The sequence below is a fragment of the Watersipora subatra genome, chromosome 8 (genome assembly GCF_963576615.1).
Source record: "Watersipora subatra chromosome 8, tzWatSuba1.1, whole genome shotgun sequence".
In the NCBI taxonomy this organism is placed as follows: domain Eukaryota; kingdom Metazoa; phylum Bryozoa; class Gymnolaemata; order Cheilostomatida; family Watersiporidae; genus Watersipora; species Watersipora subatra.
Window position 1 is genome coordinate 52,383,554 of NC_088715.1, and position 24,107 is coordinate 52,407,660.

At 35.3% G+C, this 24,107-nt stretch overlaps 1 protein-coding gene across 1 annotated transcript in view; it reads right to left on the reverse strand.

Moving 5' to 3' along the window:
• Positions 1-859: 859 nt before the first annotated feature.
• LOC137402164 (indoleamine 2,3-dioxygenase 2-like) overlaps positions 860-24,107 on the reverse strand; it is a 29,997-nt gene continuing 6,749 nt past the window's right edge. Inside the window, exons 4-13 of the mRNA XM_068088645.1 lie at positions 21,258-21,377; positions 18,485-18,618; positions 18,113-18,212; positions 17,868-17,985; positions 13,851-13,954; positions 8,601-8,676; positions 5,564-5,662; positions 5,372-5,471; positions 1,796-1,872; positions 860-1,636 (exon numbers count right to left, since the gene is read on the reverse strand). Of these exons, the coding sequence (XP_067944746.1) occupies positions 1,566-1,636; positions 1,796-1,872; positions 5,372-5,471; positions 5,564-5,662; positions 8,601-8,676; positions 13,851-13,954; positions 17,868-17,985; positions 18,113-18,212; positions 18,485-18,618; positions 21,258-21,377 (999 nt within the window). The 3' untranslated portion in view covers positions 860-1,565. The remainder of the gene's footprint in view (positions 1,637-1,795; positions 1,873-5,371; positions 5,472-5,563; positions 5,663-8,600; positions 8,677-13,850; positions 13,955-17,867; positions 17,986-18,112; positions 18,213-18,484; positions 18,619-21,257; positions 21,378-24,107) is intronic.

The following is a 24,107-nucleotide window of genomic DNA, read 5'->3' on the forward strand; positions in this document are numbered from 1 at the left end:
TTGTGGCAAAAAACAGTGAACCAAAAACTTTGCTTCCATTTTCATAGGTTAAGATAAGTCTAAAAAAGTATCTATTTCAAAAAATAACAATCTCAAAGAGTTGTGCTTACCATTCTGTACAAAAATTTCTTCCCTAACCTAACTTGTTTGACGTGAGATTACAACATCCTGCATGTTCATAAAACAAAAACTTTTCTTGCCTGATTCACAAGTGCTCTGAAGCATAATTTTCAAAAAATTATTTTTGCACTAAATTTTTGCTCAATTTTTTTCAGACCGGGCCTGAAGTGAACTGAGCTGTGCTATTAAAATCAGCTTATAAAAATGAGAGGTAATGAGTGTTGCCTGCCACTTCCTATTAGCCTGGCCCATTGCCAATGGACAATTTGAGTAAGCTTACGGATAGTTTGAGTAAGCTACTAATAAGAGCTACTCCTCTTCGTGGCATTACGCCATCACCCTGCATAGTAACGGAAAGCTGTCCCGTATATGCTCCCATATATCACGCAATGAAATTATCAAGCTTGTGTGACTGAGTTATAAAGGCATCGAACTGGCGAGCCAGAGATCAAATCTCCTGCGATATGGATTATTTCAAGATTTTAATAGCTATAGCTAGAACGACACACCGACATTGAGAAATCTATATACATGTATATATGTATATACAAGCTGACACACCACCTTGTAAAAACGCCACATTTTAGAAAGAATGTGACATGTTCTCAGTTCCGCTTACTGGGTTAGCAATAGCCTGTGCACCATTACCAAACAGAAGGTGACTCTTAGTATAAAACAAGTACATAGTTACCAATGGAAACCTTCAACTAACAAATTGGGGAGATAAATACTAGCGCTATATATTTATTTGACTATTTCTAAAAATATATGAATAGCGAAATTAAAGTGAAATTTTCTACTTAATAAACAAGTGAATATAGTTTACTGGCAAAAGAATGATGATCCACTGACAAAAGGTTGTCATACAAAACCTTACCACTATCATTGCGTGCAGGAATATTATAGATGGCCATGGAGGGAACAGCAATACCTGATGGTCAACAGAACTACAAACTGAATTCCTTGACAATGATTGCTAGAACAAATATAAAATACTAACTACTGTTTAACATTGTAGATAAAAATACATAAAAAACAATTTCATATTTCGCCTTTCATCGTTGAAAATGATTAGCTCAAGATTTCTTTGCAATCTACTGCTGCATAAATTCATGGAAAAGCGTTTTATTTCACTATTACTATGGCTCGCTGTTCAAACTGCCAGCTTTCCGAGTATTATTATTGTTATTAGCAATTGAGTCTCATATTGGCAAAAAATGGTTCACAAAAGTGCAAATTATACCAAATGAAAAATTTGTGAACCAATATGAATAACCCGAAACTAGATTGGTACCGAGTGAGCTCATTGTATATAGTTAAAAACCTCTAACAAAATGTGAGCACAAAGCAACTAGCTAAAAATAAGATAATAATATGTAATACAAATAGTATGATGTAATGTTTTCATTTGATTTCCTACTGTGTCTGGTCAATGTTTTCTACTTCTACTCTTCACCACTGCCTATCACTGTACTCTGGGTTGTTGAACGTATGTTCTTGAGGAAAGGAACTAAATCTAAAACATAAAATCTCCGCCTTATCACTGCCAATGTTATTGTCATTATTTTTGTCAGAAAGAGTGTAAAATGAGCTGTACTAGTACGAAGAAAAACTAGCTCAGCAATGTGTTAGAGAAACTGGTTACAGCTAGTTGCAACGGGTTGAGACAACTTACTTTGTCCACCTGTGCCTTGGTTCTTAAGGGTGTTATAGTTATTTCCTCTGCTCTTTGCGGCTGGGATGGTAACATACCTAGTGAGAAGCAGCACAGTGATATAAACAACGTCAGATGAGGCATCAGTAAGGAGATGTAGTTAGTTGTCAATCAGATTTTACCTCGGATATATCTTAAAGGTTGACTTGCAGCTACAATTACATTACAGTTAGTTAGTATCAAAATATTAACCATGTTTTACTCTGCTGTGTTGTAGGTGCAAAATATGAGGAAATGTGATTACAAGCTCTTAAAAGCTCAAAAACAAACAGTTAATCGCAGCCATCACAAAAACGCCGTAGTTTGGAGTCTCTTTATTTCGACGACATACTCAACATGGTTATTGTTTTGACACATGATGTAATCACGTGAAATGAAAGGCCAATAAAAGGCTCAATATAAAATGTCTCGTAGCAGTAGTTTATGACAAGCACTTCGGATTTTACCAAAAAGCTCTTATCAAATATAGATGCTCGCTACTTTACAGTTTCACTTCAGCTTGGTCTAATCATCTAGTCGTAATCTGATCATGTGACTCATACTTCCTGCCAATAACGCGAACAATTTCTGCAGCATTTTTCAACCATCACAGGTGACCAACAGGCTCATCATGTTTATCAGAAGATGATACGCACTCCTTTGAGGTAAGGTTAAAAAATTAAACAAATTTTTGTGGTAGGTTTTGAGATATCAGTGTTCAAAGTGACAGCATTACAATGATGATGAAATAGATGCGTAAGGACAATAGACATGGTTTTATTGAATGCGTGAAGGATATTTGCGAAAATAATTCGACAAATGAGGTTGCATGAAAGTGTAAACAGAAGCCATTGTGGTCAGCTACGTCCCATTTAAGCCGTTTTGGAAAGGGATTCCAACCTACGGCGTTTTCGTGATGGCTGTGATTAACTGTTCGTTTTTGAGCTTTTAAGAGCTTGTAATAAAATTTCCACATATTTGGCACTTACAACATAGTAAGACATGGTGAATCTTTTGATACCAAACAACTGTAATGTGAATTTTGTTGCAAGTCAACCGTTAAGTAATTGATAAATTGCCATATAAATAATGAAGAGTGATGCAGTGAGTCTAAAAAATCTCAGCTACAGACAAACATTTGGGAGCAAGAGAAACACCATTTGATTCTTAGCAGTTGAAATTTTATGTTTTCCATTTTATATTCTTTAGTAATTAAGCAAAAAACAACAAATCTTAGCTATCATTTTAAGCCTTCTATAAAACAAAAATCTAATAAAATTAAACTTTTGTTAGCTTCTTTAACAATGCTCCCCTGATATCCATTTTCATAACAGAAAAATATATTTGAAACTTTTTTAATTAAGACCATATATTTGAGTTTATTGACTAACTGTTGCCCTTTTTATGATTCCTGTATGGCATAAATTAAAAAATAGTTTAAATAAAAATAAAATTATTTCAAATTGTAATGTAATAAAGTAAAAACAAAAAATGAATTTACCAATTTAGCAGGAGTGCTTTAGTCTGTACAAAAAAAGTAAATAATTTCGCTAATAGCCATCCATTCTCTTAAACTTTTCAAATCAAGGATATGACTATTATTCAGCCAACTGTATGATATCCCAATAGTTTTAGTAACAAATAAAAGTAGCATAGTTATTATTCATATCAAAAAGGACCAGTTTTTATTCAAAAACAACCTTCAGAATTTGCCTAGGGCCTAATGCGAGCGAATCACACACCATATTGTTCTGCTTGAGAGCAGCGATGGCCAGAATGTTTGACCTACAAACAAGTTGGGGTTCAATTCATAAACAGGTCAAATAAGTGAAGTAACCTTCTAAATGCTACCAATTTCTTAGTCTCTAGGGGTAATGGAGCTAGAATACAAAAATAACAGTTTGAACAGCTTGAAAAGCTCTTCACGATACCAGTCTAACTATGGCCTATATGGAGAATAAAATAGTAATTACCGTAAAACCTCTAACTGACCGCCACTTCTATTTGACCGCCACCCAGGGAGAAGGGTTGAAAAGTAGAGTGCCGCTCTTTAATTGAACGCCACCTCTATTTGACCGCCACCCAGGGAGAAGGGTTGTAAAGTAGAGTGCCGCTTTTCAATTGAATGCCACCTCTATTTGACCGCCAACCAGAGAGAAGGGTTGAAAAGTAGAGTGCTGCTCTCTAATTGAACGCCACCTCTATTTGACTGCCACCCTGAGAAAAGGGTTGAAAAGTAGAGTGCCGCTCTCTAATTGAACGCCACCTCCATTTGACCGCTACTTTGACATTATTTGATCTTTACGAGCCCATAAGATCAATTTATCAGTAGAAAAGTGTCCACAAAATCGTATTAATAATGAATCGTTTAAAATCAATAACAATTGATTCTCTCGTTGTCCAATTCCAAAGCCTTTCATTTTTTTTCGATAAAACTTTGAAAGCGACACCATAGGAATGATTAATAACTGCCTCAGGCTAGTAGTAGTTCCTTGTTTAATGCGGTATTGATACTTCGAAGTACACGCATATAAAAATGGTTTACAGTTACGATGGTAGATAAATGACTAGTTTCAGGGTGAAGGTTGTGTCTAGCGAGCAAAGCGTTGACGCATTGCATTTGTGCTAAATGCCATTCGTGAAAGTATTGCTCAGCCAAAAAATTGTTTGGACACTAATATAGACTGTTCAGCAGTGTTGAAAAAGATTTGAGGTCAGAAGACATTGTAGAAGGCATTGGACAACCGGAAGAAGCTCATTCCATTGAAAGAAACAATCAGAATTCTCCTATCCGAGCAAATGATGCAAATATCTGTTTTGAAAATGTTAATTTTTGTTTCTGCATGCAATATAAGTATGGTTCGTTTATGTTGCTCGTTCAAGAATATATATTTGTAAGATTTGATCGATTAGCATTATATAACTTATAAATTTGCAGATTTATAGCACATTTTTAATAGCATCTTTGCGATTATCTTAACATGGCTTACAATGGATTGGCGCTCATAACTGCTCTTCTATTGCATGTAAAAAGCTAGTTTTGGCTGCAAACTGTAGCAAACATATTCATGAGTGCAATGAGCTTTTATTCAACATTGTGAAATATAGATCTAAAATAAAAATATGCCTTCAAATTTAAAATGAAATAAAAAAGTAAGCTCTAACAACTTGCAAAGCAAGGCACAGACTATAATATCATCGCAGATTAATTGCAAGCAATAGATAACTGGTAGAGAAATCTCTCGGCTTCCCAATGCATATTTTATTTAGATATTTTTGACAAGTTAGAGGTAAGTTAGCAGATTCATTGCATCCAAAAGGTTTAACATCACTCCACCGGAAAAGACGGAAAAATAAAAGGGCTAAATTTATCTTCCCAAAATTCTGAGGAGCCATTTGAAAAATACAATGCCAGCCTCTATTTGAACGCCACTTCCAATTGACCGCCACTAGAGAGGTAAGGCTGAAAAATAAAGTGCCATGGGGTTCAATTAGAGGTTTTACGATATCTAATATAGGTCTCGAATATAAAACTAAACACATGCTTGTGCAACTTACTTGACAACCATCTGTATGTGAGACGATCTAATTGCTACCATGCCCTGAACACAACTGTTATATGCTTTACACAAGGATTTGTCTTCCTGATGCCTCTGTACTGCAACAATAAGTGATTTCATCTATGAGTGTGACAATTATGTTTTAGTTATAGATGAATGCACGTTCTAACTACGACGAGCCGGATCTTACCAAAGCTTTTGGTTTCTGATGATACCTCAAGCATTTCAAGAAATTGGGAGTGAATGGGTGGCATGTACTCTCTCATCTTTAGAAGAAAAGCTCTCTTGTCTGTAAAAATTACAGACAAAAACAAATCAGTAATCAAACAAATCAGACAATCAGTAAGGAATTAAATATGAACAAAAGAAAATTACCATTTTCTCAGTCGGAATTGTCTTACTGTTTAGCCATGATATTTAGTTGCTAACTAATTTGATCTTCCCACGGCCTTAATTTGACCTAACAATATCTTGAGACCAGATTTGAGACAGCCTTTGTTATGCGGAAAAAAACTGGTAGAATTTATTAACCTTTATATAAACCCCCTCAGATAGGTCAGTAATTGCAATAGTAAAACTTTGAAGTACAGTTCATCAATACTGTTTGGTTTCATTCTTTACCAACCACTGTGGCCTAGCTGCCAACCAGAAAAACGAAAAAGGCTGTCAAAACTAAATTATAACAAATTACTAAGTTTGTACAAATTACTAAACTTTGAGAATAATCCTACTGCGGAACCAAAAGCTGTACATAAACAGAAAAACATAAATCTATTTTCCGACAGTTTCAAGCAGATCGGCAATACAGTAGAAAATCTATTTATAAAATTAATTCGATCTGAGAGTCGTTTCGTAAGAAAAATTTTTTAAAAGTTGGAACAGATTTTATGCTATAAACGCCCTAATTGGTTCGAAGATCCAACAAGACCTAGACCTGTTGTTCCTATGTAATCAATAATGGTTAAAACCTGTAGAAAGTACATGTTAGAGCTAGATACCAGCGTAATAAATAAAAAAGTGCCAATATTAAAAATAACAGAAAAATTACTGAATAGAAACGATGAATGGTAGTTGGTTTACCTTTATTATTGGCCGAATTTCGTTAGCAACTGAAACTAGAGCTTCACGAAATGGCGATTTATGGAAAATCGCCGCCTTTTAAAGAAATACCACTAGCCGCATAAGTAATATAATTGTGTAATGGCGATTCATCTCCCACCAGACGATTTTGAGAGTGGGTGATACTAGAACTAAAACGCACTCGCCTTCTAGTCTTATAATAAGCTCATGTCATGGCCACATAAGCCTCGGCGAAATAAATGTTACTGATGATCGCGAACACAACACAGCGTCTTTTTAAGTTAAAATATACAAAAAATTACAAATTTTTTACATAATAATCATTTGAATTTTAAAGCAGATAATAATGCATCTCTTGCAATGACTTTTGAGGCTATGAATCAGATGACAAGAATGTTTGCATCACACGAATGCAGAAAAAGCACATTCATGCAATTCCTGCGCATGCGTTTTTAAACTTTTGTGCAGTTTAATTTTCATAACAATGGCCAAAGTTCCTTCAAAAATTGAAAAAGAAATCTTCTGGTGTTTGGAAGTTTTTCAGAGATTTAGAATATGTGGAAGTGAAACAAAAAAGCAGAGGAAAATAGGAACACTAGTATAATATACCATGATGAATAGTATAATACAATATACATAATATAATATATAGTATAATATATTACGATATACCGCAAATCGTCTATTTGCAATATCAAATTTTCTGGTGATTTTTTGGAAATCGTCAAGCCCCAACTGAAACTGAGTGAGACGCATTGCATGTAGTACATATTCACGAAGACCAAACGGGCCAATGGGATGGAATGAAACTGTTGGTCATCAGAAATGCCAGTGCAGCTCAGGCGTACCACTTTCGAACAAATGCTGCCCATCCGCTTAAACAGCCAGCGGTGAGTTTCGTATTTAGAAGCATATTTTGCTATTCGGAGCAATATTTCTACGAAAAGGTGTTTTGTTACTTAAAAATTTCTAATGCAGAGTTTTTTGTAAGCAGTTTCTATTGTAAGTGATCAAAAGCGAATGTGCGCAATCATGGCATAAACATTTTATGCTATAACTTTTAAACCATAACTGTCACGAACAACTTTTATCATATTTACTAAGTAAATCAGACACGCTGATTCCGATTTTGTACTCAAAATAAAGATTAGTTCACTAACTTTCAGAGTAATGAAGGCTTCTTTACAGCGTTTTAATATCGGTCTCGAAAACAACACGATCGGTATAACAAGCTCTGCCCATAAATACGTGACGTAACCTAGCTTTTTAGGAACAGAAGTTGCGTAGGGATGTTTAGACCGATTACGAATAATAGAGATGGGTGTTTTATAATCCATTAATATCTAAATTCAGCCTTAAAAATAATATCAGTCTTTTCTGAAAAGTAGATAAGCTATTTAGCATTGCATATTTAAAAAAGCGCGATAACAACGCTAGCTTGTGATAAAACCGCGCTTTTTGAGCTCATTTTTCTCGGCGTTCAGCCCATTTAAACGCCATGTAACAAGCTACGAGCATTTTTAAATAGTTTATATACCTTTCATAAAAAACTGAAATTATTTTACAGGCTGGATTTAGATAATAATGGGTTTTAAGACACCCATCTCTATTATTCTAAATCGGACTAAACATTCCTAACTTCCGTTCCTGAAAAAGCTAGGTTTCGTCACATATTTATGGGCGGAGCTTGTAATGCCGATTGTGTTGTTTTCGAAATGGATATTGAAACGCTTTAAAAAAGCCTAAATGACTTTGAATGTTAGTGGACTAATCTTTATTTTGAGTACAAAATCAGAATCAGCGTGTCTGATTTACCCAGTAAATACGATAAAAGTCGTTTGTGACAGTTATGGTTTAAGTTTAACAATTGTACAGATGTGGTTAAAGGGTTAAATGAGTTAGCGAAAATATTCACTAAATGCTACTTACAAGTATGTCTCAATCTCTAGTGACAATGGTAACTGGAATCAAAATAGCGTATTGAACACCAGATTCAACCAATTTGGAATTACAAAACAGAAATTTCATGACGGCTTATCACATAAGATTGACTGCTTTAAACCAGCACAATACTCGAGGCAATGCTAATCAATATAACATTATTTGTAGCAAGTAGGATAACCAAACGTGACAGATAAAGCAAATACCTGGTTCATGGTGAATGCCAAGGAACATGTCTAGAGCCTGTATACTGGAGCACTGGGCTGCTGAGCCTCCATAGACCTGTTGGTAGCGAACATGCTATAGTAATGTTACGATAACATGCATGTGTGTACACCAAGTGAAACAGTTGTACTCATAACGAAAATCTTTACTTTTTAGAAAATTTATGACACCAAGTGTATTTTTACATGTTCTACGATAGTTCTAACTTCTGGTTGGTTTGCGCTAAAATTTAGGCGTGATTTGCCTCCCTCTGTCGATGTTATGTTCAATGAAGCGATAAAGTGCCAAAATGCAACTGCTCGTTTTATATATCGCTAAACTTCTTTAAGCTCTAGCCGCAAGCCATGCTGCATTGCTGTGAAAGTGCTGCACCGGGTATCATGTAACCATTCCATACTATATGTTTTATTTAGCAACTACTAAATAGACTAAAAACTAAGTTGAAGTTCAGTATCGACGGCTTGCTGTCTGTCGGGATTCGACAATGACGACGTTTGGGTCAAGGAGTATGGTAGAAAAGGGGTGACCCAGTTCTCAGCATCTACCACTTGCAGAACTGTCAGATTAACCTGAGGTCTTTGCAATACATCCAGTCTGACAGAGCCAAGTAGCCATTTCACTTGCCCAATGTGCAAAGGACAGAGGTCGAACTTAACCGTCTAGATCCAAAAGAACCAGCAATTTAGGGTTGAAAGCTTGCTGAGAGCTTGTTGTTAGATTAGCATTAAGCAGGACTCAAACCACCAACCCCATGGTTAACAGTCAAAGACGCTACCACTAGGCCACTCTGACACCCCAAAATCAGTATCAAGGATTGAATAAATGCATCAGTGAGATGATGACTTCAATTAAGGAGAGGAATGGGTAAACAACTCCTAGCTTTCACTGCAATGAGTGAGCAGAGGAATAAACACAAACAACGTTATGAATTGGCTAAACTCTAAACACCAGCACTTAAGTTATTATGAAACATCAACCAAAAATGGAATTACAAGTTTGAATATATAACATTTTTAGAACAGCAAAAACCACCTAAATAAATTAATTGTAGCCACTGAACACAAATCAACAATCATTGTGAGAAGAGTCCAAAAACAAAGTCATTGGAGGATTATAAATTATTTCCATATAACTTTAACTTACAAATTAACTAACAGGAACCAGATTAAATTTTAAATAAACAAAGATAGATTACTAGGTACAAATGCGCATTCACTCTAAAGCCTGGTTCCCATATCGATTGCGAGACTCCGGCGGTAATCTTGCACAGCAAACACTTGCAAGGCTAGGCGGCTTCTGTTCACATAAAGCCGCATCGCTAATAATCGCATAAAAATGTTCGATCTACATTAAAATGCTGGCCTTCACCTGTACAATGCATTTCAGAAAGGCTTTGCCAGCGGCTCTTCACGAAATTTGAACAGCGCTGAACTCTTGCGCTGACTGCCAGCAACTACCGGCGGTACTCGGCACGTAGGTTCACATTTCACCGCTGATAATCCTGTGTTGCTGTCACCGATGCTTGTGGCGTATATGAGAGCCAGACTTAAGGATTGTCATTGGAGCCGTAGCTCATGCTTTAAACTGAAGTTAATGCTCAATTCACAATAGCCTTGCCACTCTAATTTTTCGACATTCAGCATAAAGTTAAAGCAAATATATTACACATGCTTCAACTAATTTCCACAATAGTACATCTAACGTTTTCTAAACAATTGTACAATTGTAGAATTGTACATCGGTGCAATTTTACTGTTTTCCTTCAGCTACACACAAAATTTTTAAATACTGTTAATCAATCTTCAAACCTTTTTTTGTTTTCAAAATCAAAAAAGACTAAAAAGGTCTAAAAAGACTAGTGTAAGTGGTAGTAATGAAACAAATGCTTTTCTTGGTATTAAAGTACAGAATTATTGAGGTATTCATAAAAATTCTTTAACAAATCTCCAAAGTCATCTAGTAGTAGTCACTTTGAGGAAGAAAGTAAGAGTGATGCAAAATGAAACAGTAAAACGGGTGAAAGCAGAGAAGCTGACCAAAATAAAAAATCAACTCTTTCACTACCGTATTAAATTCTGACCGAACAATTATTCTGCCCGAATTAATTCAAACGATTTTCGAAAAACCAATATACCGATAGTATTTCAGCAATATCTCGAGAATCGAAACAGATATTGTTTTACTGGAAAATGCATCTTATTCAAAACAAAAGTCTCTACAAGATAAGTATAAAATTATTTAGTGAATCCCACTTTTGTAAAATTTCTGACGCTCTCTTTGCGTTGAACTAACGCAGTGTGTTTTTCAATACAGTGAAGCTCTGGTTTTCCCGTTTTGAAAAGTGATTAGAAATGGAATTGTTGAACCAAAATATTTTTTATTGGTTGCATGTTATTGGCAACAAGGTTGTTTCATTGGAGACAAAACTTGATTGGTCTAGTTAATGTGCGGGCTTCGTTATGAAAAAAAAGTGAAACCCTATTGATAAGCCAATAAATACATCGGCTTACAGTAGCTAAAGAGTTAAGCACTAAAAATACATTATATAAGCCATAATTTTAACTAAGCTATGTTTATTTCAAGTTCCTGCAGCGCAAGTAATAAAGGCTAAATATCTCCATCATACCTATCCCTCACCCGCCTCCTGCATCATCAAATTGTATACCTCTGCTGACTTGTCGTTAATATGTGACAATCAATGCTTCTTTTTATTGATTATCAATACCATAGCAGTCTAGTCTGCCGTGATATATTGTCAGACGTGCCAATAAAGCACGGAGAATAATGATCCGCAGAATTATTCCTAATGTTTATTTATGTGAAAGTGTTGGTCTGCTAAGCCGAATGTCATGAGTTCGAAACCTGTACAATGCAATCTTTTTACTCAACATTCAACCATGGCTTAGTACAGACTAGAGACCTGGCAGTCAGGTACGCGATGAAAAATCATCAGGTGCAATAACTATCCGTCAAATTACTACAAATGCAGTAAGGTGGTGGATTGTCGCAGGTGTTAGAGTGTTGTTCTATGAAGTTAGTGTGATAAGTTCAAGTCCCGAACGATGCCATTATTTTTCTCAGCCTCGAACAAGGAGTTTGAACAGATGGATGGACACAGCTCGCATTATACAAAACTAGCTGTGCCTCCCGGCGTTGCTGGGTGTTAAAAATCATCTTATAAACAATGAAAAGTTATGAGATTTGTTTATCATTTGTTGGCAGGCAACTCTCCAGCAACTGGCAGGCCATTGCCAAGTGGCCTGGCACATTGCCAATGGAAAATTCCACTAACCTAATTAGTAAGCTTCAAATGCCGGAAGGCAATGACATTGCGTCAGCATTGTTGCCCAGCTAGGCTATTCTAATAATAGCTATAGCCGGAAAGCAGACAGACATACGACACACAGACATACTTTGAGAAATATATATATAGATATCACTTTACTACCGGTAGTCATCGACATATGGCCTATGCGCCATACACGCACCCCATTTTACGACCACGTTCGTGGGAAGGTCAGGCAGTTCATGGCGAATCGTAGTACAAGCTGCTCTTCGTTATTTTTGTTGAGCTTTTACATTAAGGCGAATTTTTTCTGCCGCACAATATCATCAATAATTTCTCTTGAAACTAAATTTTTGCGACTTTTTTACTAATTATATACGTTATTAAAGCACATAATATACATAATTTTTTTATCATATATTTCAATACATCAGAGTCTTGGCTTTCGAATGAGCCAATGTTTGAAATGGTAAGACAGACATTGGTTGGTGTTTATAGGATTTCCCCAGAGCTCTACCGCAGAAATGTTCAATGGTATAGGCTCGAAAATTGTTGTCACAATTTCCATATTCGTGTTGTATGCTCTTACAGCTAATTTTATTGCTTACTGCTTATATTTATCAGCTACGATAATGACGCTAGTGGCAAGAGTAGGTAAGACAACTCCAGAGAACCAATGAAGATAACAAAAGAATCAGTGTCATTAGTTCTCCATGTACAGATTATTTCTATGATGAATAACTCAGATTCCAAGCATCATATTATGTTTTCCCGATGATATTATGCACTAGCTTTCTCTTTTTATTGTGACGTTGAGGGGCACGACTGAGACTAATTAATTTCAAGCATTGCCGTTATCTCGGCGAAAGTGCGATTGATATATAGTCCTAGGGCCAAGCAACTGCAGGTCACAATTTAATCGATGTGATTTCATTACTTTTATCAACGACAGTATATTTATTGAAGCATAATTAATTAACCCAGAACATGTGTTTGTCTTGGTAGGGCGGTAGCACTATCCCCGGCATTGTTGATTATGTAGAATCCTAGTTTATTATTAGCGCTCTCTGGGTTTAACAGCGCCGATTGACACAGAAAAGCGCAGCCTCAATGGCAGCGAAAAGGGATCGACTATTTAAGGCTAAATAATAGTTATGACATCACATTGTGGGAACCACAACCAAGTGTTTTTTTATTGCAGGACATACTTTTGACACCCTGCTTTTCATAGTTCTATTATTCTTCGTGTATTGAATATAGGCTAATTTGAAAGCCAAGACTCTGATGTGTTGAACTATATGACAAAAAATGTTATATAATTTATGTGCTTTAAAAGATATACGTTGCTCGCCATGGCGAGCTCAGCGTTATCTGTTATGGTGAAAATGGATTCGCAAACAGATCAACGATAAAATCTTAGTTGAAAGTTTGAAGTTTACTAAAATACATACTAAAACTTCCTTCAAGTATGTGTTTAGTAAACTAAAACCATTTAAGTTAGATCAGAATGTACAGAATCGACTTACGTCTGAATCGACCTACGACCGGCCGGAACCAAACAAGATCGTAAGTCGACGACTTACTGTACTTTACCAGTTTATTCTGTTTTACAATAAATTGTCACATTTTTATATAATTAATCTATTTTAATGCGATACATAAAAACTGAAGCATTTATAATTAATTTCCAAACTATAGAGCAATTAAACAAGTCAAAGATCAACATTACAGAAATATTTGCTCCAATTTACAAGTCTTGACATATGAAACAATCATGTGATCAGATAAACTTCTGAAGTTGATGTTTGACTGAACTAGATATCATCAAAAGATTGTTGAAAAGCTCATTTGTTAGGTGGTGCTTCCCTAGCACCTCATGGAAGCTACTTATTAACAACTAGCAGACAATAAGCACCCTTGACTCCAATTGAAGCTAAGGAAATACCTTGATAGGTTCATCGGAGACCCCAGCATAGATCATACCCTTCTCATGCCATCCATTCAGATACGGTCTGACAACATCGTAAAACATCGTTGCGTCCAGTTGTTCTATAACAGTACATTATCATCTAACAAAAAAGCCGAGCTAGTATAGTCGATTATTGGTGCATGTAATAAGAAAAAGAGTCGCTATTTACTACACACCAGTTTGCTAAGTAAACCACTAAACAACATAATGTACTACTCTGTGGGATACACTATGTATAACACACTTCAACGTCGAGTGATCCAAACAAAATTTGCTTTATACGCTAAAACAATCGGGTGTTGCAGTAAATTTTTTTTAAATATAAATTCAAGACACTGTATTATAGTTAATTCATTCCAGATACAAAACAATCATAAATACTTCAAGTGAGTGCATATAGCATTTAAATAAACACAAGATATGAAATATGTACAAAGTATAAAGAAAAACTGAAACTGTATTTAAAAGCCAATTAATAAAATAATAACCCTAATATTATAACTGATATGCCTTAACGCTGAAGAGCTAACTGAGTTTTTATATATTTGCTGTCTAAAATACTCAGATCGGATCTCCTTTCTGCCTGACCATCCATTGCATTCCTACTTCGCCAGAAAATCCACAACACCCCATACACACAAACCATGCATATCATCAGATGGTAAATAACCTATATAAGGCAATAAATAACATAACACACAATGCTTATTTAATTCTGCTCTCTATACTATTTTATATATTGAACTATATCATATATATCATGTACATGTTTTTATGATATATCAAATACTGTAATACGGCCCCACTAGTTATACACATACAAACCATCTAAAATAAAATATCATAAAAAACTAAATACAGTCAAACATGGATAACTCGAACTTCACGGGACCGAGCAAAAATGTTCGAATTATCAGAGCGTTCAAGTTATCAGAGCACTGTCACAAGTCCATGTATTTACTTATTTATTAGTAGATACATGTACATATGCAAACTATAATATAAATCAAAAGCACAAATGGCTTGTTTCAAATTAAATGCTTCTAATGTAAAGTTTAAAACGTTTTTATCAAAAAGTATAGAGATTTTTCTATCACTTGAGATTGGTTTGTTGTTTGAGGTGATGTTATTGCCAGGACGTTTTTTTAGATTGACATTGGCAAAACTTGATCGTTGTTGAAATGCTCAAAAGAAAAGACATCTTTTTCTTTTGAGCGTTTTACCCACGATCAATTTTGCCGACTTTTCTTGAAGTTTATGCAACTTCAAGAAAAAGTTACCAAAGAAAAATCTCTTACTTTACCTGGGATTCGTTAAGAGCAACACTCCGAGGCAGTTCAATTAAAAGTTTTACGAGGTTTAACGGTACATTGTATATCACTCACGCTTTTTGAATGGATACTTGTTGAATGTACACACGTATTCTGTGTTTAGGTCAAACGATGAATAGTTTTTTTAGCTAAGACAACGTATACGTTTAATAAAAAACAATTTTAAGACGTTTTAAACATTCAACATTCCGACGTTGATTCAACACGGAATCAACGTCGGAAAACTATTCGTCACGGGCTAGCCGGGTCACGCACTCAAGGATTTTCGCCACACACATACAAAACAACATGCTGTTTTTGTTTTGTATGTGCGTGGCGAATATCCTTGCGCGCGTGACCCGGCAAGCCCGTGCTATTAATCGTATAGCAGTATAAATCAAATTTGACCAAACCTTTAGAAAAGTCGTTGACAAAATTAATTTGCCGATGGTGGTAATAACAACGCTTATGAATTACGAAAATATGAGGTTTACCTCTATGGCTTTGAATAAAGTGATTTTCTAAAGCGATAACAACCGTTTCGGTAGCCGTTGGGCAAAAAAACAGTTCGAATTAACAGTGTTGAGTTCGAGTTATCTATAGCAATTTATCATTACGTGGGAACGGACCAAAGAAACTGTTCGAATTAACCATGTTTTCGAGCTATCCGTGGCCGAGTTATCCATGTTTGACTGTATATCATTAAATATTATAATAATAAATATAAAAATAGAAATCTAGAAATTATATTTTTCCATAGAGTATTGAACACGAAATGTCATAACAGAATATATACCAAAATAACAAGATACATGAATATCAAATCATAGATGGCACACTCTACCATTTAATATCATATTAGCTGCGTATAATATAAGCCGCAATATACAGTGCACCCTCGGGATACGATTGTAGTCCGTTTCAAGGTTGGTATCATATAGTGAAAAAATTGTATAAACGAGTATAGAAACCATGGTAATTATATAATGCCAATTTCCCATGTTGTAAAAATCATCAAAATTTTACAAGTGCTGTACATATTAAAAATTAGTAACAAAATAGTATGTCAACTTTATTAACTATAGTTACCTACAGTAAGTTTAGTATATTTATTGGTTATAACCTGCATTAAAATGAACTATTATAATGGGCTATGTGCAGTACATACCGTAGGGATTTCTTCACTTCAAAAAAGACATATGTATAACATAGACTTTGAATACACACTTGCCGCTGAGTTTTAGTACATATTTTTAACTATTTTACTGAACTTCAACTTTTTGTCACTAAAGCTAAAATTTAATCAACTATCAGTTTTTGGCTTCGTTTTCATTATAACCTTTAGCTGACCTCATTAGAACCTTTTTAACCTAATTCGACACAAAATCCCGAGTGATGCTGTTCTCAAAAGTACCCTCTCGCACACTTGACCAATTAATGGCCATAGAAAAGAACAATGAAATTTTATTCACTGTATCTTTAGAGTGACGTGACTTAAGCTGGTACGTGTAGCGAGTAGAGCGGAGAGGAGGCAAAAAACACATCAATACTAATTATGTTACTGTTAACTTAAAATGAATTTAATACGTAATTAAGTGGATTTTTATTCGTAAGCTAAAAGAAGTTGTCTAGTCCTGACCCTCTGTTCGAAGGAATCACAACTCCCACTTTGCAACTTGCTTTAGAGAAAATTTTATTACTTTGGCGTTTTGACAAGCGGAAATGGCTAGAAAGACTCAGCTTTCCTGCTGGTGCAATGCGTGCTAAAAAAACAAGCCAACTTGGTGCAATGTGAAAGATCCGCTACTTGATCACTCGCTAGCTAATGCTTATACAAAGATCCAGAGAAGGGTTGTAGTTTGTATGGAATGTGCACAAGAATGACTTTAATGAATAATGGCTTCCTTCTTTTTTATAACGGTTGCAATTGCCGATTGGTTGCAGCCATATCCCTTGGCAATATTAACAACACTGGTACCTTCTTCATGTTTATTTATGATCTCTAAATTTGTTGTCGTGTAAATCCTTTTTGTCCTTCCTTTAAAGGTTGACTTGCAACAAAATTCCCATTTCAGTTATTTGGTATCAAAAGATTCACCATGTCTTACTCTGTTGTGTTGTAGGTGCAAAATATGTGAAAATGTGATGTGAAATCGATTTCACACTGCATAGCTAGTGAATCAAGTATATATATTTGTAGTTCACTACGTATGATGAATTTAGGTTTAGAGTAAATATGATTATAACACTAAAATGAATATTCTCTCTCGCTTACACACTTTTTACAAAATTTTTAAACTTAGAAAAATTGGTCATCGTGCCTCTTTCAGACGTTGTAAAAATGTTTTTGGCGAACAGCATTTCGGTGTCTTTGTTATTTTAGCATACGTAATAAGCACACCGGCTGCCAAATTTGAACTCAATCGAAAAATTTTTGACCCCTTCGTATGATAAAATCGGATTTGTAGAGTGAGGAAAGAAATCAGCATGTTCCACTCCGTAAGGCAACAAATCATATAACAGGATAATCGTATAGCAGGGTGCACTGTAAGATACACCATTACACCATACAACGCTAGTACCATGTGCTATGCCACATCACATGCAGTACGTCATGCTATAAATATTGCATTCCATATAGCACACATTATCTTACAATATAACATGTATACACAGTACCTACCATGCATCCTTACAAAGCATAAACGAATCCTCTCAATGATGTGAGACAGCTCTGTGAGTAGGGAGACAACTCTTTCAGTCATACCTCTTTCTATGCAGTACTGGCATTTCAGTATTGTCTAAAACACAAACATCCATGAGAGACAGATATTCCTTGCAAACATCATCATACTGTGCAGGCCAAGTTTTCAAATGCTGAAGAATATGAATTAATTAATTCCTTAAAAATAAAAAAATTGGACTCACTGAAAGAGCATCAACTGCTTCCAGTTCTACTCCCACTGTCACCAAGAAGAACCAATCACAGCTCTCATCTCCAGACAGTCGGTATCGTAGCTTCATATTCCTGACAAGATGATGCAATGAAGAGGAACAACTCATCGTATAACAAGAAAAAATATCTCAGAAAAGAAAATAAAGCAAATGGCATGACAATGCTGATACGGAGATGAATAGTGTTCTGAGAAGAAACGAGAAGAGAACAAGAATGAAAAGAACAAGGATCCTAAAAAAGCGAGGAACATCATTTAAAATCACTATATATACATTACTACAATTACGTAATTACTACTGTAACAGAAGCTATTACACGTTCAGGATAAGACAACTTGTATTTACCCAAGGGCCAAAGGCTTTGCGGGGTCAACAACAATATAGTTGGTGAGAACCATGTCTGTGTGGCATATAACTGGCTGAATTTCAGCTCTTTTAGATACGTCCATGAGTGGCACGGCTAATTGCTCTGGAATGCACTGCAAAGTTAAGGCACTGCAATAATCATTGGACAACAAAACAAATGCAGCGTTATAGTGTTGGACAAGAGCAATAATAATGCAGTGCATTACTATAACATTATTATGCATTAAAACAACACACTGCAATGATTATAAATTTAAATGAGAATTAATGTGCCGCAATAACAATGCACTACATTAATAATGAAATTAAAAATAATGTACTGCAATAATGACACATTATAATTATGATTTTAGTACATTAATAGTGCACTGCAATAACAACGTATTGCGATAAGAATGCATTTCAATAAAATGCACTAAAACTAGTGCAATGTAACAACAGCTCAATAATAACATGATGCAATGTATTAATAACCTGCTGCAATAACATCACACCACAAAAATATCGCGCACTAACAATAGTGAATTTAAACAATAACACATTATAATCATGATACATTGTGGTAATGATGTGCCACAATAACAATGCACTGCACTGGGAAATACACAAACACTGCAAATACCCACGACTCACAAGGGACTACCATAATTGAATATTAATTTTAAAATTTGCTAGTCTAGCGAGGGATATTGTAGCAAGGTGTAAGATATTAATCTTTACCAGGCAAACCGCTGTAGAATATTAGAACAATATGAAACAAGCGTGAGCTACAGAAGAACATTTGGTGTTAGTGTCCAAAGTCCAGTAGACAACTCATAGCGATGTAAAGGTTTGCAGTGATTACTACACACATGGTATTCACGCATGTCACACGAATCTATTGAAGCCATAGACCTATTAGCTACACTGTATAGTTCAGTGGTCGGCAACCTTTACCACTCAAAAAGCCATTTGGACCCGTTTTCCGCAGGAAAGAACACAATGGGAGCCACTAACCCCCTTTGACATTTCAAATTAAAAAATAATAAATCCTACATGTAACTTTTTTGTTTAGCTTTTAATGCTTTTATACCAGGTTTACACCATAAAACGAAAAGGTGTGGCATGTATAATGATTTAACTGGTGAGAAAACAAAATTACACTTTTGCAAAGAACAATAAAATAATTTTGGCGGTTTTATTGGCGCATAAATTGTTATAAGGTGTTCTACTTGTATTAGTGTTGTTGTTTGTCAGTAGTGTTGTTGACGATATTGCAGACCTAAGTGGCTGGCCAGCCTTACTGGATTTCTAATTGTTTAACCCAGTTCTTTGACATAATATCAGAAGGTATACCGGGGCAATCTGGCCCTCCGGGCAAATCTGGTAGTAGGGCCTACGTTTTTCTGTACTTTTATGTTAAAGTTATCATGTGATAAAATACTAATAATATAACATAAATATTGACGCATAAAAAATGACAATGTTTGATTTATCACCATAATTACAATCTTTTAAACTATATTACAACATCTAGCGATAAAACTTCTATATTGTTATGAATTACTTGGCATCTGCTACAAAATGAAAAAATCCAAAGTGAGAGGGAGCCGCAGCGAGGGGATGAAAGAGCCGCACGCGGCTCTGGAGCCGAAGGTTGCTGACCCCTGGTATAGTTAATAGGTCTATGATTGAAGCGCACTCCTTACCAAGCACCTATTTGAAGGTCTTTTTAAACTTTCGCTGTAACAACAAATCAGATTACAACAGAATACTAAAGATAATATTTCTGGGCTAACATCAAAACAATTCTGGAGAGCGTGCAACTATGGAAACCAGTAACGCTGCAGCAGACATGCACAGGGCATACTTAAATTGGAAAAAATTGTTAAGAAAGTATCAAGAGCATGTATTAGTATTGTACATAGCATGAAATTCATAGCATAATTGAAGACACAAATATATTAAATGAAAATTACCAAAAGACCAAATAATTACTGTTGAATGCTCTTCCATCAAGAATTCACAGCTCAGTGGTTCATTCTGTACCCAAATTTAATTGTCTTAAAAACCATTGAAAATTAAAATTAAATTAAAAAATGAACTGTTGCTAATTTTGATTCTGGTTTTATGATTAGGAAAGTATTATTCAAAGAAACATCTCTAAAATGCTGTATTGCTTTACCATTTATACAATGTACATTGACATAAATTGTTACACTTGCAAGATAAACACAAATGTGGTAAACAATTTAGAAATTCAGAAACAAAAACCATGAGTTTATCGACTATGTGGCAAGCTTTACCCAAAACAGAAAACCCTTTCAAACTGCTGTAAATCCATATTAAAAAATCTTACTTTGTTGTTGTGTGTGTCTGATAGTCCACATAGAGGCTAAGTGCTTTCACATTTTTGGCAACTTTTATACAAACTTCACATATCCCTTTCCTAAGGACGGCAGTTTTTTCCGTTTCAAAACTTCATTTGGTGGCAGCAAACCGACCTTTTAAACACTTACCGGCAGTCTATCTAATTCGAAATACATGTCAAAGAAACTCTGGGCATTGACGAACTAACAGCTAGTTGGCACATTAACTCCTAAAGCAGTAAAGGGTTAATTAAAATTGTTAACAATAATTGATAACAAAGTTTTAGTTTACAGCTGCTAACTGCTAACCTTATAAAATTCGAAACGCAAAACTCAAGCAAAAAAAACCATCACCGATGGGACTTTGTTTTAAATTTAAAATTGAAGCAAAAAAGGCTCCCTACCGGTGGGACACCATCCTCTCCATCCTGCCAGATGTATCCACGTGTCAGCAGTGCGAAAACTAGGTGAGCGTGTCTCATTGTGAGGTAGTCAGTCAGGTCGGCCGTGCTTACTACGGGCATCTGCAAGGAAAAAGTGAATCTTTGCAGAAATAGTACGATATACATTAATGGGGCGAATAGCTTGCGATGTTGGTACTGGAAATATTTGTTTTCCACAAAAACCCTCAAGAGCCAAGGTAAAAAAGGATACGACCGTTTTATCAAGTCCTCTCTAACATACGCAACAAATAATGCCCTGAATTCAACAACTTTTTAGGAGCAGCGAACAAATTAGATAAATATTTTATTTTTTTCTTTTATTTTCTATATATATTTCTCAAAGCATGTCCGTATGTGTATTCTAGGTTTGATTGTCCGGCTATATCAATTATTAGATTAGTTGTAGCTGGACAACAATGCAGACATAAAGTCATGGCTTACCGCCATTAGAAGCCTATCTTATTAAGCAGCTTACTAGAACTTTCCATTGGCAATGTGCCTGGATAACAGCTTGAAAGTTAAAGTTGTTTGACAAAGTTTTAAAACCTTTACAGTTGTTTTTATTTTTCTCTTAATTTATTTCAACTACACAAAACACTTCTCTCATGATATGTAATTTGAAAGTTAGAATGGGAAATGTTGTTATATGTTAAATACAAATCAATTTTCTGTCCTGAAACTTTTTATTATCCGGGCAATGCCGGATAGCACAGCTAGTATTATAATAAAACCTACTTTGACAAAGCAGGTTTGTGACATATTAAAACTAAACTGTGTCATAGCAAAGCAGTTCGCTGTAATTTTGTGGTGCACACTTGCTAATGCGCAGTGGACACGTACTGCTACTTCGAATGCATTCATACTGCAGATTGCTCATTGTGATCTACTGCACATTTACTTCCATAATGCATTACCGAAACCCAGGAATTCATGTATACAGCAAATGCACACTCCGAAAAACATGAAACTGCATGTGTACTGCAACTGCGTATCAGTAGGAGGTTGATACTATGAAGCACCTGACACTGCTGGATTTCCATGTGTCTGTGCACCGCGGAACAAAATAGTCGGATGCAATGTTTAGCAAGCTCATTAACTTGCGCTTCAACTCCCTTATAATTTCAAAATAGGGAGTCGACCATTAATAATATTCCGATGAAATTTGGACCATTTTACTGTATTTTCATTGAAATTATTTGTTAAAAACCATAACGTATTTTCATTTTAACCCTATGCAACCCTGGTTGTGATCATTTTGTTTGTCCACTCATACCCAAGTTTGAGCAGCATTCAAATCTTGCAATAGTGTTGTGGTTGCGTCCGAGTCAACTCTATATAGTAGATGCCCATATAACGTAAACCCCAATTTATGTAAATTTCACCTAACTTAAAGAATTTATGTGAAGTTTTTGCTTCATATTACGTAAGAAAATCAATATAACGTAAAGCAAGAAGTTGGTACAAGTTCTCACATTTGATTTCAATAATGAGAGTTCTATTATAGTTAGCATTGAAATATCGTTTTTTTCTTGTAGCACTTGGGAGAGAAAACGTTGTACAGGAGTACCTCTATTATATATACTAGTACCCTGGTGGTCTAGTTTGTCATGAGAGAATGGCTGATGTGCTAATAAAGCACATATAACAAGTAGCAGAGCTATTATTTAGATATACCTTAAAGGCGGTCGATTGGTGCAAGTGTTACAATGTTAGTCTACTAAACATATAATGTCATGAGTTGGTGTCTCATTAAAAGCAATATTTTATTCTGACTTCTAACCTTGGCTTCGGACAATTTGGATGGACAAACGATAAAAAAAATTTATAAAAAAATTTCTTTTGCTTAATTTTACGTGTCCAAAATTTAAATTTTTTCTTTGCAGCATAACTCTTGCTGTCTAGAAAAACATGAAAAAATTGACTTAAATTTACATTGAAGATGAATGTTCCCCTTAATGTCAGGCTACCATAGTCATAGACCGAACCAAGTGAAATGATAAGACAAAAGTTGTAGATGGAAATCAATAATACCGCAGTTAATGTACAGTCATTAAATCCAAATTCTTTTTTTTGTCTTAAAAAGCCTAAGAGACGAGTTTGGGACAATTTTGGAACACATTTAGCAATGTAAATTTATTTTATGGCTCATGTAACATAAAACTCCAATAATGTAAGTGTTCATTTTTTCTCATGATGGATTATTTATGTTTTAGGGGCTTTTATTGTACTTTATTTTGTGATGAGTTTCCCAAAAGTGTGCTGTGCATATATGTACAGCATACATGTAACACGAAAGTCTCTACTGCATCTAACACTGCGAAATGCGCACTAGCAACATGCCCACTGCATCCAGCACTGCCCACTATGCAGTAGGCAATACCACCGGCAATACAGTGTGCAATTGCTGCTTACTGTACATAAAAAATAGCTGTAACGCATGTATACAGCAGTAGCAAAAGTATGAAATGCAATTACACTGCTTGCCGCATGACTGTGACATGCTTACCGCTACACTGCCAATGTGACTACACAGATATGCATGCAAAAATTTACTGTAACTGTGATGCATTTTACTCTTTGGCATCAATGAGCACTTATCAATGGACAGGTATGATTTCTTCGTACTGGTCACAACTCTGATACAAAATTATTCTATACTAGTTAGTGATTGCCTTCTATGTCAAAACCAAGTAATTTGTAGCAACTATTTCTATAAGAATGCATATTTTCAATTAGAAAATTTTTCAATTCCGGGGTTAAAAAAAGTGATGACAAATATTTCAAGACAGTAAATATAGCACTAAAACAAAT